We start from the raw sequence: 19,129 nt of genomic DNA, 5'->3' as shown, positions 1-19,129 counted from the left end.
GGCGATGCAGCCCACAATCCAAAAGAGCTCCGATCACTGGACCGACAGGAGTACTGGATCTGGATCACTGTATGCGGACACAAAATCTTTCTTACTCAGAGCTCCGTACAAGAAGACGGAAATGACAAGCACTTTGAAAAAATCTCCAGGCTGTGATAGGACAGAGGCCACCAGCAGGGACTCAGCCACAGTGCTGGCGTGACCAAGGCAATAACGGAAAGCAAAGAATCCAGGATGGATGCTCATGGAGGGAGGGAGGGGAGTTACTGAGACTTCCAGCTTATCCACAGTCCTGCAGTCTCCGAAAAGCAATAATGCCATCTCATTGTGAGCTCCCAATGCCTTGTAGCCGGTGCAAAAAACGATCCCAGTGGTTCCAGGGTATTATTGTCCTGGAAGTAATGACACCGCCACCCATGAAGAAAGGGAAAAAAAAATTTCTTGCCATTTTCAATGTCACCGTACGTCTTCTGCATCCGGCTACATGGTAGACGACAGGTGCTGCGGCGCTGAACAGCAGGCATCCCTCTCCCCTACCATTCTGATGGCAGACGATACAAAGAATGGCTGAAAACCGTCAATCAGTCCCCGGTGAGTGTCCTCGGCTAGGCCTCAGTGGGGCGGCTGCGGGCGCTGGGCTGGCCGTAAAAATGGGATATGAATGCTGGAAGACGGTACAGAAAGTGTTTGTACCGTCTTATCATATGCAGGCGGTCTGAGCTCCATCAGCCCCCTGTGTGTCTACAGAAAGATCTGTCTCCCTGGAACTATCATAGTGAGCGGGGAGGCTGTGTTCCTCTCCCCCTACCGCTTAAGTCTGCCTTGGACATCATAGCAGCAGAGGAGCTGCCTGCCCACTCTGATAGTATCCGCTAAAAAAGTCTAGTGTTTCTATTCTGCTTCTTTATTATTCTCCACAAATGAGGAACCATTGCCACGGTTTATCCCCAAAGGTGAGACGAAAGCAACGGTCGGGTTCCTTGCAGGGGCACCCCCTAGAAATGGATGCAGCTTATCATTTTGTGGATCTCTGGTGCTCTGTCCGGGGCGCTCGTCTCTTCGGCATCTCGTAGTAGACTGTCCCAGATTGCTCGCAGGACTGACTCTATTTTTACGACAGAAAAATATAGAAGGGAATGCCCGGGAGTCATTCCCATTTTGTCATGCACCCCCAGCTGACCTCAGTAGAGACTAGCCAGGCACCATGACAGCACAGATGGTACAAAATGATTGATAACCGTCTGACCAACTTTGTCGCAATTGAACAAGCGGGTGCAAAAAATGACTGATAACCATCATTCAATCGCCACATTTACAATGGGCAGACGGTGCATTGCATGGGGGGGATGCTAACCAGTCTCTGCACGTGCAAAGCAAATGAATCGCTGCTGCTGGTGATGCACTGCAAGTACCACCTCTGTCGCAGCATCCAGTCACACAGTGTACAGTGGACAAAAGCAAAACAAGGCTCCATGGTTGCCATCGTATGGCGTCTGCCCAGGGCAATGCCACGGGGAAAGGCGGCCCGAAAATGATTGTCTGCCTTGCTTTCATGGAGGAAGGAATGAGTGAAGACATTTACCCAGAATCACCCGCAACACTGTTTTTCCACCATCATGCATTGGGATCTCAACCCAGAATTCCAATGGGTGGGGGAGACTGCGGGAACTATGGGATAGCTACGGGATAGCTACCCACAGTGCAACGCTCCAGAAATCAATGTTAGCCTCGGTACATGGATGCACACCACCAAATTAATGTGCTTAGTGTGGCCACGCGCACTAGACTTTATACAATGTTTTACAAAACCGGTTTATGTAAAATTGGAATAATCCCGTAGTGTAGACATACCCTCAGATAAATGTCTATCAGGGATGGTCTAGACAGTATTTGGTCCTGCCATGATGGCAGAGGACTAGACTCGATGACCTCTCGAGGTCCATTCCAGTCCTAGAATCTATGAATAAATATCTGAAGGTCAAACAATTAGTCCCTATCCAGAACCCCATTCTGGATTCTGTCAAACATAGGGTGCTTTGAAATCTGGACCCAAACACAGATCAGATTTTTGCAATTAGGCCCTCTCTCTATAATGGGATTAACCAGAATCCAAACACCTCCAAAACTTGCGAAGGTAGGAGTCGAAAACCAGACTCAATTTTAAAAGAACTGGCTCGCCTCTAGTTTAGAATAAAAATAACCTGTCAATCAAGTACCAGGATAAGGGTGATCCTTCCTTTTGGGAATACCTAGCACTTTCTTTCCACCTTCCCTCCCACGTTACTTTCTTATTTGTGTCAAGCATAATGAATATCAGAGGAAATGGAACTGGCTGATTCTCCAGAATGACATCTAAATATTATGCTCAATATGGCAGACAGTAAAGCAAACAGAGACATTAACATCCTAAAAACTTTTCCATGTGAAGAACTAAAGACCAAAAATAAGACTAGTGGAATGATGGGTTCAGATGAGCAACATACAGTTTAAGGCCAGAAGGGACCATTATAACTTGTTTGACTTCATGTATATCACAGACCACCAATGCCCCCCAGGACCCACACACTAAACCCAACTGAAATTAGACCAAAGTATTACAGCCCACAGAAGACTAGACTATTATGTGCCACTGGCAGAAAACAGGAGGGCCTGAGCCACACTGGTGCCCAAGAATCATGCAATGGCATGGAAATTAAGTGATATACACCCAGATAATCCTGGCAAGTGACCTGCGCTCATGCTGCAGAAGGCAGCAAAAACCGCCCTAAGGTCACTGCCAATTTGACCGGAGGGAAAATTGCTACCCAACCGCACATATGATAAATAAAGATAACGCATTTCAAAATGCAGATTTTAGCAAACTCAGGAAGTTGGTAGGTAAGATCCCATGGGAAGCAAGTCTAAGGGGAAAAACAATTCAAGAGAGTTGGTGTTTTTCCAAAGAAACATTATTAAGGGCACAAGAGCAAACTATCTCACTCCATAGGAAAGATAGGAAGCATGCCAAGAGACCACCCTGGCTTTTCCAGAAAATCTTCAATAATCTGAAACTGAAAAAAAGAGTCCTACAAAAAGTGGAAACTAGGTCAAATTATGAAGGATGAAAATAAATAACACAAATAACATAACAAAATTAGAAAGGCAAAGGCACAAAATTAGACTAAACGAGCTAGAGACATAAAGGGTAACAACTGCGTTAGAAACAAGAGGAAGACCAAGGACAGGGTAAGCCTGTTACTCAATGGGGGAGGGGAACAATAACAGAAAATGTGGAACCGGCAAAAGTGCTCAATTATTTTTGTGTTTTGGTTTTCATCAAAAAGTTCGTAGCGACTGGCCATTTAACACAATGAACGCCAATGAAAATGAGGTAGGATCAGAGGCTAGAACAGAGAAAGAACAAGTTAAAAATTACTTAAGACAAGTTAGATGTCTTCATCTTAGAATACTCAAGGAGCTGACTGAGGAGATACCTGAGCCATTAGCGATTATCTTCAAAAAGTCATGGAAGACGGGAGAGATTCCAGAGGCCTGAAAAAGGGCAAATATAGTGCACATCTATAAAAAGGGAAATAAGGACAACCTGGGGAATTACAGACCAGTCATCTAAACTTCAGTACTGGGAAAGATAATGGAGCAAATAATTAAGCAATCAATTTGAAATACCTAGACAATAATAAAGTGATAAGTAACAGTCAGCATGGATTTGTCAAAAACAAATGTCAAACCAACCTAATAGCTCTCTTTGACAGGGTAACAAACCTTGTGGATAGGGTGGAAGCTGTAGATGTGGCATATCTTGACTTTAGTAAGGCTCTTGATACTGTCTCACATGACTTTCTCATAAACAAACTAGAGAAATACAACCTAGATGGAGTTACTATAAGGTGGGTGCATAAGTGGTTGGAAAATCATTCCCAGAGAGTAGTTATCAGTGGTTCACAGTCAAGCTGGAAGGGCATAACGAGTTGGATCCTGCAGGGATCAGTTCTATTCAATATCTTCATCAAAGATTTAGATAAAGGCATGAAGAGTACACTTATAAAGTTTGCAGACAACACCAAACTGGGAGGGGTAGCAAGTACTTTGGAGAATAGGATTAAAATTCAAAATGATCTGGACAAACTGGAGAAATGGTCAGAAGTAAATAGGATGAAATTCAACTAGGACAAATGCAAAGTACTCCACTTAGGAAGGAACAATCAGCTGCATACATACAAAATGGGAAATGACTGCCTAAGGAGGAGTACTGCAGAAAGAGATCTGGGGGGGTCATAAGTGCATCACAAATTAAATATGAGTGAACGGTACATCACTGCTGCAAAAAAAGTAGACATCATTCTGGGATGTATTAGCAGGAATATTGTAACCAGGACACAAGAAATAATTCTTCTGCTCTACTCCATGCTGATTAGACCTCAACTGGAGTAATGTGTCCAGTTCTGAGTGCCACATTTCAGGAAAGAAGTGGACAAATTGGAGAAAGTCCAAAGAAGAGCAACAAAAATGATTAAAGTTCTAGAAAACATGACCTATGAGAGAAGATTGAAAAAATTGGGGTTGTTTAGTCTGGAGAAGTGAAGACTGAGAGGAGATATGATAACAGTTTTCAAGTACATAAAAGGTTGTCACAAGGAGGAGAGGAAGAAATGTTCTACTTAACCTCCTAGGATAAGACAAGAAACAATGGACTTAAATTACAGCAAGGGTGGTTTAGGTTGGACATTAGGAGAAACTTCCTGTCAGGGTGGTTAAGCATTGGAATAAATTGCAAAGGGAGGCTGTCTGATCTGCTCTCAAAAAATCTCCAAAGACCTGTCAGGATGGTCTAGAAAATACTTAGTCCTTACCAGGAGTGCAGGGGACTGTACAAGATGACCTCTCAAGGTCCCTTCCAGTTTCTATGATGATCAGTTAAACCTGAGCATGTGACCAGGAACCAAAGTACATTTGCTAGATCTCACACAATGAAACAGCACTAAGAGTCCAAAGATGCAGCTCACCTATTTAAACAGCACATGCTATTTGGAAGTAAACAGAAACCAGAGAAAGTCTGACAGTAGAGAAAAAGAAAATGAATGTTTGCCTGCACATCAGAATCATCCAACACAGCCAGCTTCAACTAGGCATAATTAATCAATTTCACACACATTTATCAAATCAACTTTCCTTTTTATTCCCTTCACTTTGGAGTTGTCTAAATATCTATTTATGGTGACACTGTGAAGTCATACGAGAATGAAGCTGACAGTTATGTACCTCTTTTCTGCATTGTACTGAATTTGTCAACTTACACAGACCACTAGCTGCTCTATCAGGAGCAGGCAAACTTTTTGGCCTGAGGATCACATCAGGTTTCAAAAATTGTATGGCAGGTCAGTTAGAGGAGGGGGTTGTGGCCTGGCCCCTACCTCCTATCTGCCCCCACCCCCGGACTCCTGCTCCATCCAACCACCCCATTCCCTGATGGCCTCCTGGGACCTCTGCCCCATCCACATACTCCTGCTCCCTGTCCCCTGGACCCCCACTGTCCCATCCAACCCCTCCTCTCATTCCTGACGCCCCCCCCCGGGACCCCTGCCCCATCCAACCATCCCTTCTCCCTGTCCCCTAACTGTTCCCAGAACCCCTCCCTGACTGCCCCCCGCCACCCCATCTAACCTCCCCTCCTTCCTGACTGCTCCTCTGGGACCCCTGCCCCCATTCAACCCCCTGTTCCCCACCTGATCACTCCAACCCCTATCTACACCCCCACCCCCTGACCACCACCCTGAACTCCCCTGCCGTCTATCCAACGCCCCCATTCCCTGCCCCCTTACCGCACTGCCTGGAGCACTGGTGGCTGGCGGCGCTGGAGCCAGGCCGTGCCGCCACTGCCACCATGCAGCACAGAGCACTGGGTCAGGCCGGGCTCTGCAGCTGTGCTGCCCTAGGAGCTCACAGCCCTGGCGCCCAGAGCATTGCGCCAGCGGCACAGTGAACTGAGGCTGCAGGGGAGGGGGAACACCAGGGGAGGGGACACACCAGGGGAGGGGACGGGGGCTAGCTTCCTGGGCCAGGAGCTTGGGGGCTGAGCAGGAGGGTCCTGCAGGCCGGATGTGGCCCATGGGCCATAGTTTGCCCACCTCTGTGCTATATAGACTACCTGTTGGAATATAGATGAGTTCACTTCCATTTTTTTAAATGGTGCTTTCCCCTCTACCTTGATTCAATTACATTTGCTTAAGAATTACCCTACAGCATCAGGCCAATGGTATATCCTAGCTCCAACGCTGGCTGATACTAGATACTTCAGAGAAAAGTGCAAGAAATCTTATCCAGTATTAGAAAATGATGGAATAATCCTGACCATAGGAGAAGTTTCTTCCTAAACCCAACATTTAGTGATTGGTTTATGCGCTAAAGAATGAGGGTTTATGCCCCTAATTATTTTTAGCCTAAATAATGTAAATTCTAATGTTTCCATCCTCTATGCACCTGTAGAGTCTTCATTTTTGAAATCCATCTAAGCTCCTAGCCCCAATGATATCTTGGGACAGTGAGTTTCTCAGGTTGTGTACTACTTAAAAAAAATTCCTTTTATTAGTTTACGTTTGTTGCCTTTCAATTTGATTGAATAACCCCTTGTTCTTGTATTATATGAAAAGGTAAGTAGAAACATCCAGCTGGCCTTCTCTATACTAAGCAAAACTTTATACACCTCTATTGTGTTCCTGCTTATTCATCTCCTTTCTAAATTAAAAAGTTCTAATCTTTTCACTCTGTCCTTATATAATATCTTTTCATGCCTCTAATAACTTTCACCATCTATTACTGCTATATCTTTTTTGAGATTGAGAGACCTGAACAGAATACAGTATTCCAAATGAGCCATACCCTGAATTTACATAATGGCATCACAACATTTTCAGTACTATTTTTATCCCATTCTTTATACATCTTAACATTTTGTTTGCTTTTATAACTGCCAAGACACACTGAGCAGCGGTTTTCATTGAGCCGTGCATAAAAATATCCAGGTCTTTTCCCTGTGTGGTTATGGTTAATTTAGAATACAGCAATGTGTATGAATAGCTCAGATTATTTCTTTGCAATATTCGTTACCTTATATTTGTCAACAGTGAATTTCATTTGCCCCTGAACTGCCGGTTCCACCTGGCTTTTATATCTCTTTCTCAATCCCTCACAGACATCACTAACCTACATAATTGTGCGTAATCTGCAAATTTTGCCACTTCACTGCTCCCCCCATCTTTTCAATGGTGTTGCATCAGGGATGCCTTTGGCTCACAGTGAGCTAAATGATGTGCAGGATACAAGGCTTTGTTACACAGGAATTAGATTTAACACTCCTGAGGGATCTTGAGAAGTTAGGCCCTTTGGATGTGTCTCACATTAAAAATGTTTCTGTTTGGGTTGGCTGCTGTTTTCTAAAAATAAGAAAGTTGAAGATATGTTCCTGCCAAAGAGAACTGTGTTAGAATCCCACATAAGGCTCAAGGATTGTCCAGCTGTGATTTCTTTTTAAACAATTTCTTTAGTTTACATATATTCACTGAAGTTCTGTGGAACAGATTCACATGTAACTGAAGCTAGGTCTGGGAGGAACTTCAAGGTGCTAATCTGGACATACAGCATTGATTTAAATGGAATGTATGGAATAAATTTAGTTGCTCTGCCTTAATTCAATAAACATAATCAGTGTGTACAGACTTCTGTTATTTTTTTTTTGCATTAGTGTCACAGGAGCTTAGGATTTTAGCTACTGCAACTTTACAGTTCTACTTGAAAAACAGAAAAATATTTTTTTCCAAAGAAAAAGAATAAGCAGGTACATCATAAATCTTTCTGCAGTTTTAAGAACACATAATATGGCACATAAAAAATACAACAAATAAAATATTCCATATATTAAAATATGCTGTGATACATATGGACTAAAGGCATATAATATTTCATCATAAAAGTCAAAAGATAGTAGTGCCCAAGGGGGAATATGCTTTGGAGGTAGGTGAAAATTTATTAGTTTTAAATAGCTCTCTGCTTTAGTTAGTGTTAAAATTCATTCTCTCTTCCCCCGCTCCCCCACATAAGTACAAAAAACCTATGTCAAAGAATTTTTAAGGTTGTAGAGTCAAGCACTCACAAGTTAGGAAATGCTAGGATTAGGGCTGTCCATACAACCTTAACTTTGCTCCCTTGTGCATATGCATTACGGTACACTCTTAAATTACATACTCACATACTACTTTTTTCACAGGACAGTTTTCACACACAGCAGGAAATGGTTTCCTCGTGTTATTGGACTCCCTGTCACCTCACTGGGCATGATGGGTTTTGTTTGCCCTCCTGAGATGAGGTGGGCTTTGTTTTTTATAAAAGAGGCATGTTACTGCTGTTCAGTGGAACTGAAATTTTAGCTATATCTGTTAAGAAACAGGGCACTTAAGAATTAAAGTTAATTATTAGAAGGTGTTGGTTATTTTCTCTACCTTTACCTGCCTTTTGTACTTATTTTCTTGGTAACTTTGACGGTGTTGGTCCGGCGTGATACTGAGTGTTTAGATCTTCCCCCCCACCCTTTCCATGTGGTGTATGTGGAAGCTGGGCGAAAAGTACATCCCACTGACAAAAACAAGTGAAAAACCAAAGCCTGATTCCAGCCTGTTTGTGAACACACCAAATTTGGTATTTTAACTACAATGTTTTTGCTTCAGCAAAACTGCTTTATCTTTCAACAAAGCCCCTTATCTGTTCCCATTGGCAACCTTTATGAGGCCAAGGACCAAAAACGTGCTAAAACACAAAGGCTTTTGCCTATTACAAAAGGACAATAGGCATGTACCCTATGAAAGAACGAGCTCAGATCTCAAGAGATCAATACTATTGTTCCAATTATCACCCTTTTTCTATAGTAGGAACATTCTGTACATTACACTCAAATTTTCCTTTTCCCTGTAAATTAATTATAAACCATTCTTAGGGTTGGTTGCACTTTCCCCTATAATTCTCTCCGTGGTTTCTTTCTGCCTCCTGTTGCAACCACTACATTGGCTGGGGCGGTTCTAGGCATTTAGCCGCTCCAAGCACAGCAGCCATGCTGTCTTTGGCGGCGTGCCTGTGGGAGGTCCGCCAAAGCTGCGGGACTAGCAGAAGGCAGCGTGCCTGCCGCCCTCGTGGCAACTGGCAGAGTGCCCCCCATGGCTTGCTGCCCCAAGCACGTGCTTGGCGTGCTGGGGCCTGGAGCCGCCCCTGTACATTGGACACCTCCACCCCCTTTTGGCAATACTGGTGGCATCTGTTCTCCATACCAGCACTAGAGTATTTGCAAATACTTTGAGACTACATCCTTGATTACTACTTTAAAAAAGTTAAATTTCATAAACCAAGACACAGAGTGTTATACAGGTTAAAGAGTTTCCAGTTTGCATCTGGACAGAACATCTGCCTCCTTCCTTGGCCTGTCAAGCAATTAATTGTGCTGATAAACAATAAAATACCATTTATTTTAAATATTTTTGGATGTTTACATTTTCAAATATATTTATTTCAATTACAACATAGAATACAAAGTGTACAGTGCTCACTTTATTTTTAATTACAAATATTTGCACTGTAAAAAATTATTTCAATTTTCAATATTTTTCATACAAGTACTGTAGTGCAATCTCTTTATCATGAAAGTTGAACTTACAAATGTAGAATTATGTACAAAAAATCTGCATTCAAAAATAAAAATGTAAAACTTCAGAGCCTACAAGTCTACTCAGTCCTACTTCTTGGTCACCCAATCACTCAGACAAACAAAGTTGGTTACAATTTGCAGGAGATAATGCTGCCTGCGTCTTGTGTACAATGAAAGCAAAAGTTAAAGTGAGAACAGGCGTTCGCATGGCACTGTTGTAGCTGGCGTTGCAAGATATTTACATGCCAGATGCGCTAAAGATTCTTATGTTCCTTCATGCTTCAATCACCATTCCAGAAGACATGCTTCCATGCTGATGATGGTTTCTGGTTGCTAACGATCCAAAGCAGTGCAGACTGATGCTTTCATTTTCATCATCTGAGTCAGATGCCACCAGGAGAAGGTTCATTTTCTTTTTTGGTGGTTTGGGTTCTGTAGTTTCCGCATCAGTGTTGCTCTTTTAAGATGTCTATAAGCATGCTCCATACCTCGTCCCTCTCAGATTTTGGACAGCATTTTAGATTCTTAAACCTTGGGTTGAACACTGTAGCTATTTTTAGAAATCTCACATCAGTACCTTCTTTACGTTTTGTCATATCTGTTGTGAAAGTTAAAATGAACTTAAGATGAACATGTGCTGGGTCATCATCCGACACTGCTATAACATGACATATAAGCAGAATGTGGGTGAAACAAAGCAGAAGACATCTAATTCTCCCCCCAAGGAGTACAGTCACAAATTTAATTGACTTTTTTTTTTTTAAATGAGCATAGTCAGCATGGAAGCATGTCCTCTGGAATGGTGGCCAAAGCATGAAGGGAAGGTTTAGCATATCTGGCATGTAAATACCTTGCAATGCCGGCTACAAAAGTGCCATGCAAATCCCTGTTCTCACTTTCAGATGACATCGTAAATAAGAAGCAGGCAGCAGTATCTCCTGTCAATGTAAACAAACTTGTTTGTCTTAGCGACTGGCAGAATAAGAAGTAGGACTGAATGGACTTGTAGGCTCTAAAGTTTTACATTGTTTTGTTTTTGAGTGCAGTTAGGTAATCAAAAAAATCTGCATTTGTAAGTTACACTTTCATGATAAACAGATTGCACTTCAGTACTTGCCTGAGATGAATTAAAAAACCCTATTTCTTTTCTCATTTTTAAGTGCAAGTATTTGTAATAAAAATAATATAAAGTGAGCACTGTGCACTTTGTATTCTGTGTTGTAATTGAAATCAATACTGAAAATGTAGAAAAAATTCAAAAATATTTAATAAATTTCAATTGGTATTCTATTATAAGTGCAATTAATCGTAAATAATTTTTTTTAGTTAACTGCGTGAGTTAACTGCAATTAACTAACAGCCCTACTGCTTTCATTCTTCCCCTCATCAATTTTTATAACATTTCAAACTACTCTGATAATTTGTTTTTCCACTGGAGTAACCACAGTCCTATACCTACTAGCCTATTCTATGGCTTCTGAAATGGCCACCATTCAGCACTCTAACTGCAATGCATGGAGAGGAAACAGCCAATAAGTGAAGCTGTTATTGTTCCAGGCCTTAAGAGAATTCAACTGGTCAATCATGCTTAAAAGGAGTTTTTGTTTCATCTGGTACCATATATTTGTTAAAACTAGAAACATATAGACATACACACACAGATCCTATATCCATTATCGGCATATCATTCTAAGTCAGTAAATGGGTTTTTGTTAGTCTGAGCGTACGGAAAATCCATGTTACCCACATACAAACAAGACTGTAACATCTCCTGACGTTTAACAATGATCACTACCACTATCACTTAGGAACTTCCATAACCGAAAATGCTTTTTGTTTCAGGCATGCATAGAACCAACCATAGGCGCCGACTTCATGGATGCTCCAGGGCTGGAGCACCCATGGGGAAAAATTAGTGTGTGCTCTACACCGACCAGTAGCCAAGCTCCCCTTACTCCCCACCCCACCTCCTCCTCCTCCCTTGAGCGTGCCACATCCCCATTCCTCCAGCCTACCCCCCAGTGTTTCCTGCCCAGCTGCCGCCAAACAACTGTTTGCCAGCATTAGCACACTCTGGGAGATGGGGAAGGAGCGGGAACGTGGCGTGCTCGGGGAGGAGGCAGGGCCGGGGGGGTTGGGGAAGGAATTGGAATGAGGGCAGGAAAGGGGTAGGAAGAGGCATGGTCTCATGGAGGGGGTGGAGGCAAGGCTCAGTGGGGGGAGGGGGTTGAGCACTCACCTGAAAGAGGGGAAGTCGGCACCTATGCAACTAGCAACATAGTGTAGAAAGTTAATATAATGTATTAGCAGATGTGTATTTATGTTTACTCTTTCCTAAACTATGTAGATTGTACAATAGCCTAAAACCTGTAACCAAATTTAGGGACTGGAGGAACACAGTGAAGCTTTAATCTCTGACTTGATTTATAGTGCAGTTTAGTTACAGGCCTGAATTATGCCTTATATTAGATATCGCTGACTTGAAAGAAAAACAAATAGCTGCTTTACTTTAGAACATAACATCTGATGTCAATGGGAGCTTTGAATGTACAAGGTATGCAGGATCAGGACCTAACATGGGATCCCTTACTGCTTTTGATCTGTGAGACTTATCTGATTTTTTTAAAAATAAGCTGGTCCTTAATACTGTCAAAAGTCAAAGATTCTTGCATTTCAAAACCTCACCTCTCCCGCCAAGCAGATGGATAGTGATTTTGTCATTTTGGAAGACAATCATTTTCCTTAGTTTTGTAGTTAATATCTGACAGAAAATCTATGATGCTAAGATTGCACCATACTTACCAGTCAGACAAAAATCAAAAGGGAGAAAGAAGAGACCTTGGGGACTCCACTGGCTGGATGGCATTTAAAGTTACACGTGTTCAAAACCCTTTTAAAATATCACTGATGTTTGCTTATTCATTCACCTGCTTCTTGCTCTGTGTCACTGAATGTTAAGTGACTAAGACTGGAAGGATTCATGTCTATTGCTTTAATTACTAGTTCAAGTGGTCGTAACTCACGGTCTGGCTTTGAAAAGCAACACCTGCCTCTCAGGGTCTTTTTTCTTTTTCAGACCACATGAAATGTGTGTGTGCTCTGTGGATCTTATTTGCATCGCTCTACAGTGCAGATCATATTGCTTTGTGTCTGGATTCTAAGACACTGGGTGAGGGCTGAAAAACCCATCTCTCTTCTGTGAATAATATATATATATATGATATGACATCCTGGATGCATCTATTATACTGACTTAACTGTTGTTTATATTACGCTATTGTGATAGTACGTCACACAATGGGTTTCTCTATTTTGCATCCTTCAGCTATTTCTGAGCTGTTTCTGATTCAGACCAGAAGAAATAAGCAATTTTGGCTGCAATATGCTCCCCTCCACCCACATAAATGGAGGACTGCTTATTTCTGACACTCCTTTCTTGTGTGATTTTCAGGTTACCACCTAAGGAGCTTTAAATATATTATATACGTTACAGTTATTATTCTATCTTTCTGTGACTTATGATCCTGTTGATTACGACCTGAAGTTACGTTTAGGCTTTTTGGCGTTATTCTGTATTTTAAAAGCAATCAATAAAAAAAGTTTAATATTTCTTGTTTTGAAACTAAATAAAATGTATCAATATATCAAAAATACAATTTTTTGACTTATAAATACCATTATATTTTGGAGTTGATGACATCTCCTGAATTAATATGATATATTGGTAAGGATTACATTAGAGCCGGATACATCTGAAGGCATATGGAAAAGACTTTTCTGCACTACAGTCTAGTAAACTGACATTGCTTTAGCAGGATGTGTGATGCAGAGTCAATCCATTTCTCGTTCAAGGATGTTAATGGAACACTTAGAAGGAGTCCGTTGAGTATCTGTCCTTACCAGACTAAACCCAAAATATCAGAGGGAAGCAAGCTGGGAAACCTCTGAAACTGGACACAGTGTTTTGTCACCATGAGAGTCCTGCTGGGTTTGAAAGATGAACACATAAGGATTAGATACTAAATCACTGTTTATAGTTTAAATGTAGAGCACATGATCAGTCATCCTTTAAAGTGGAAAAACATTGTTTTAAAGTACATTATCTAATTTTAAAATTTAGATTTATAATAAAATTTTGTTTATTTCTCTGTTAATCGTTCAACCAAAAGGCACTTTCCCATGCTCTGAAGGCCCTTGCAACAATTGAAAATTACATTAATATTTTTTAAAAAACCAATAAATATCATATACTAATATAGTGGACTGCTCATCCCTCCATGAATCAGATGAATAAACTTGTCCGGCCAAAACAACATATTATACAGTTAGATAGATAATGCCAATATTACATTGTGTTGATTTGTTGCATTTTTTAACTAATTTGTCTTTTGCATGAGGTGTCCTGACTGAGGTGCTGACCAGCTGTGGTCAGGAAAGAGCTCAACACTTTTTGCAGTGGTAGGGATGTTAACCCTCCCTGTGTCCTGGTTAAATTTCAATTGGGGGTAATTACATTCTGTTTCCTGAAAAATCCCATTATAGTTTATAATAAAAGTGATATTCTTCACTTCTTGTCCTAAACAGTGGTGTAGCATCTCTCTGCAGTTACAGAGCTACCATATTTCAACTTCCATGTGGCTAAGTCTGAATGGTGGATAAATGATTCAGTGCCAAACATTGCAAGCATAGTGTACACAAAACTCCCACTGACTTCCACAGGAGCTACATGTTTATCAGGAATACAGGATCAGGTCCATACAATTCTTCTGTGTGAAATGTAGAAAACAAGGACTTATGTTTTTGTAATCTACCGAAGGGCCTAATAAGGGTCTAGAAATTTAACAAAAGCACATTTTAGCTGAATGGGAAGGAAAATGGTTTGGATGATCTAGTGAGGTTTTTTCCATCTATAACTCCTGCGATTTAAAATGCTATTGGTCTAAAATGATCACGGTAGATTAAAAAGTTATGAAGACTTCATTTTGGCACTGAGAAGAATGGAAGACATTAAAATGCAATGGGCATTATTTCCTACCTTCTACCATGCTATATGCTCTGAGAAGAGGGGGAAGCTCAGACCTTTGCCACATATTTAAAATAACTTACCTGTACAGAATACATTAAAAGTGTAACAAAAATATTTTGACAAATTAGGGACATTTCACATCTACCATAATGGAAGGAATCATAGAAATATAGGGCTGGAAAGGACTTCAAGAGGCTCGTGTAATCCGTCACCCTGCAGTGAGGCAGGATTAAGTACACCTAGACCATCCCTGGCAGGCATGCGTCTAACCTGTTCTTAAAAGCTTCCAAGGACAGGGATTCCATAGCCCCCCCAAACTGCCTGTTCCAATGCTTAACTATCCTTATAGTTAGAAATGCTTTCCTACTATCTAACCTAAATCTCCCTTGCTGCAAACTAAACTACTTACTTACTGCCCTACCTTTGGTGGACAAGGAGAATAATTGGTCACCATCCTCTTTATAACAGTCCTTTACACATTTGTTATCATATCTCCCCCTTAGCCTTCTCTTCTCTAGACTAAATATGCAAATTCCTCAACCTTGCCTCATAAATTATGTTTTTAAAACATCTTATTTTTGTGGTTCTTCTCTGGAGTTTCTCCAATTTGCCCACATCTTCCTTAAAGTGTGGTCACAGTACTCCCAGTACCTTTTCTATAATTTTATCTTGCTTTATTTTTCAGCGTCCAGAAATCAGCTGTGTGCTACCAGCAAACCAGGTGGCTGTTGCTTGCATAAATAAATACAAATAAAAATATAATGGCTTAATTAGGCTAGACAAACGAAAAAAGGAAAGAAAGCTAAAAGCTAGATGGGAAGTGTGCATGTGTAACGCCCGTAATGTCTGTCCCCAAATACTTTACCTTCCACTGAGACTTAACCACCTATAGGGTGCAATGTGGTAGTTGTATAATATTTTGATATAACCACCACCAACCTTTCAAACAAAAGGTGCTTCTGCTAATACTTACTTCATCTTTTAATAAGGTTCTCTGTAAACCAATACTTCTGATTAAGGAGAGAGATGATATTTATCAGAAGTAGTATGTCTGTGAACTGGTAAAATAAACTGATTTGGCGCTGATAGTCTACATTTATCTATCTAAAAAGATTCCAGGAATGTCATTCAGAAGCCTAAAATGGCTGCTGAGTACTGTGAAGCAATGGAGGCAGCTACAAGCTCTTTTTGGTCAGAATATCAGCAGGTTGAATCATCACTGGGTTATGTGGTCTGTTACCATCCAGTTTTTAAGAACACAGCCATTCTGACTTCAAAATTACACCTGCACAGCCATACTAAGGCATGTGTCTATACCATGCCAAGAATCCTAAGCCAGTGTGATGTCAGAGGTAATTCAGCCAGTCACCATTCTTACTCTACGGCTAATTTGCATGCATCAAACTTAACTGGTTGTGAGGGAGACCACACAGATGGTGGATTTCTTGGCTCAAATACCACACCTGTGTGCCCAACTGCCACCTGCAAAAATCAACACAAATCAACACAACCACTCACAACCAGCATACATAAGAACCCCAAACAGACACTGCTCTTCACTGAAGCATACACCTATTCACCACCTACATAAATTAACACAAATCTCCCAGCACAATGCTCCCCGACACAAATCAACACAACCACACAAATCAACACAACCAGCATACACAATAATTCCAAATACAACTAGTTCTTCATTGTAAACAATCCCTCCTCTTCTGCTACCCTTACAAATCAATGCAACTCACCCAGCCAATACAACCCACACACAAATCACCATAGCCACCCACACAACCACCCCGTACATCACCCTCATGCCTAGAATGTCTATGGAGTCAGTGTGAAGAGATGGAAACAGCTACAGGTATGGCTGAGAGCCATTTTTCTTTAGCATATCACCAGGTTCAAACAGCACTAAGATTCGTGGTCTGCTACTGTCCAATTTTTAAGTTCTCAGTCATTTTCCACATGACTTTACAAATTACACCTGCATGACAGCATGGGCTTTCAGCTACTAGCCTAGAATATATTACTGACATTAATTCTTCAATGTGTGCAGACTATTTAGATTAACCTGAGAATGCTCCCTGTTTATCATTGTATCATGAGCTAAATGAACCTGACAGATCATGTCCTTATAGAAAAATAACTCTGAGGCCAAAAGCCAAGGACTTTTAGCACACAACAGTTATTATTGAGTTAACAGGACATTTGCCTATTTCTTAAGCATAAATCCCTATGCTCTGTCTACTGCCCTTGGAATCCCTGGATTTATCTGTGCAACGACTCTTTGTGGCCTGTCAGGGCATGACTCATATAGCCAGCTGTCTCTGCTGATAGGTTTGCTGTCTCTTGCAAGGTCCAATGTAGCAGTACTTTAGCCCTCTAGCCAAGTCACACTTCAGTCCTACCTCTTCCACGGTATTAAGGTTCATAAGAAATCAGAAAAAAAAAAATTCCTCAAAACCATGGTATGATGACCCTGAAGTGCTTGTCTTCAATCAGGATTTCAACCAATCTCCCAGTGACTGGTCATCCCTTCTGCCAGGAGACGAGGCTAGGCTACCTTATCCTCAGTTTCCGTCTGCAACCAGGCTTCTCTCACAGCATGAGAAGCCGAGTTCTGATCTCCTTCCTGGTCAGCCTTGAACTGGAATAAATTTCGTCCTTTTAACTCCCCTCCTCCGGCCTGACATCTCCTGCAGGTACAGCGGGGCATGGCCAACTGGGTCCAAAGGCTCTAATTAGCCCTCTGCTTCCCAGTGTTAGGTGTTTCTGCCAATCGCAGTCCCTAACAAACATGACTGCCTCAACTTCTGCCTCCTTCCGCTACCTCATTCCAGTCTTCTCAATAAACCCTATATCCCAGACTGCTACTTAGCCATTGGGGAAGACTTAAGCTCCCTAATCTAATTAAATACAATCCTTTTTACATAAAAGTGAAGTCAGTACAAACTAAAATTTCATATCCTGTCTTGTTTATACTGTTTTATATACCATACACTGACATGTAAGTATAATATATGTATTTCAATTGATTTATAATTATATGGTAAAAATAAGAACGTAAGCAATTTGTCAGTGATACTGTATTGTCACACTTTTGTATTTTTATGTCTGATTTTGTAAGCAGGCAGTTTTTAAGTGAGGTTAACCTTGAGGGTATGCAAGACAAATGAGACTCCTTAGAGGGGTATAGTACTCTGGAAAGGTTGAGAGCCCCTGGTGTAGGGGATTTCTCAAAGTATGTCTACATGGCAATAAAACACTTGCGACTGGTCCAAGTCAGCTGAATCGGGCTCCTGGGGCTTGGGCTGCTAGACTATAAAATTGCAGTTTAGATGTTTGGGTTTGAGCTTGGGCTGGAGCCCAGGCTCTGGGACCACATGAGGAGAAGGGTAGGAGCAGCTTTAACTATGAGAACCGGCATTCCTGTGCTTAAACCATGCAAGACAATTCCATTTCAGTCTAAAATTCTCTTCACAAATTATGAGAATTGCAGCAGCAAGTTGACTTGTTATATTTTAATATTATTGTTCAACTATTCAAACCAAATAATAAGAGGTCATTGAGATATGAATAGGTTAGTGCACGGCCATTTTATTATGTACACAAGCAGAGACAAGAGACATTTTTCCACAGCACTTCTTAACAAAAAAGTACACTTTTTAAAGAAAATGCTTTCAGTTCAACATTTTTTCTGCCTTTTCAGCAGTTAACATAGGATCCACAGGAAATATACATGCACTCACTTGTTTTGGTCTCTGTGGAATACTATATATTTAGCTATGAGGGTGCATATTGGCAGCTATTCTGAGGTGGCTGAAGTGGTTTTTGGAACTTGCCCTGTATCCAAACTCGCTGCATTTTCACTTTTTTCTTCCGGTTGACTTGTAATCGTCGATCAACGAGATTCTGCACTTCAACTAACCCAGCCAGGGTAAACATGTTGTGGACCTCATCTGTTCCCCAAATGAGAAGTAGAATTACTATAATTAAAAAAAACCAAACTGATACAGCCAGTTAAAGAAATGTACCAATTTAACACACATACTGTAGTTCATCAGAAATGGAATCAGCTCTGCTTTGTAATCTGATAACCCAGAGCTAGAACAGTCCATGAGAAATCCTTCTATAAAAGAGACAATCTTTGTGGCATTATGGAGTTGTAATATAGTATAAAATCTCACATTTGGGGTCCAGAACATATTGCTCATAGTATATAACAACCTTTCTTCAGGGTTCCAAGTTACACTGGATTTGAGGAAGGCAAATATACAACATTTTGATCATTCTGGATATGTCTGCACTGCAACAAAAAACTTGCAGCACCAAGTCTCAGAGCCTGGGTCAACTAACTAGGGCTCAGCGCCTTGGGGAGCAGGGCTAAAAATTGCACTGTAGACATTTGGGCTCAG

General features: G+C 41.2%; 1 protein-coding gene across 4 annotated transcripts in view; it reads right to left on the bottom strand.

Moving 5' to 3' along the window:
* The window catches only part of METTL8 (methyltransferase 8, tRNA N3-cytidine), a 70,893-nt gene that overhangs the window by 4,471 nt on the left and 47,293 nt on the right, over positions 1-19,129 (bottom strand). For 3 of the 4 annotated variants that reach the window (XM_032771048.2, XM_032771051.2, XM_032771050.2), the window contains one exon: positions 18,292-18,673. The exons of the other annotated variant lie outside the window; for it this stretch is intronic. In XM_032771048.2, the coding sequence (XP_032626939.1) occupies positions 18,498-18,673 (176 nt within the window). In that variant the 3' untranslated portion in view covers positions 18,292-18,497. Of the gene's footprint in view, positions 1-18,291; positions 18,674-19,129 lie in introns of those variants that run through there. 4 annotated transcript variants of the gene reach the window in all.

This window comes from Chelonoidis abingdonii, chromosome 10, assembly GCF_003597395.2.
Source record: "Chelonoidis abingdonii isolate Lonesome George chromosome 10, CheloAbing_2.0, whole genome shotgun sequence".
Classification (NCBI taxonomy): domain Eukaryota; kingdom Metazoa; phylum Chordata; order Testudines; family Testudinidae; genus Chelonoidis; species Chelonoidis abingdonii.
The sequence above is the reverse complement of the archived record's forward strand: the minus strand, read 5'-3'. Positions and strand labels throughout refer to the sequence as shown.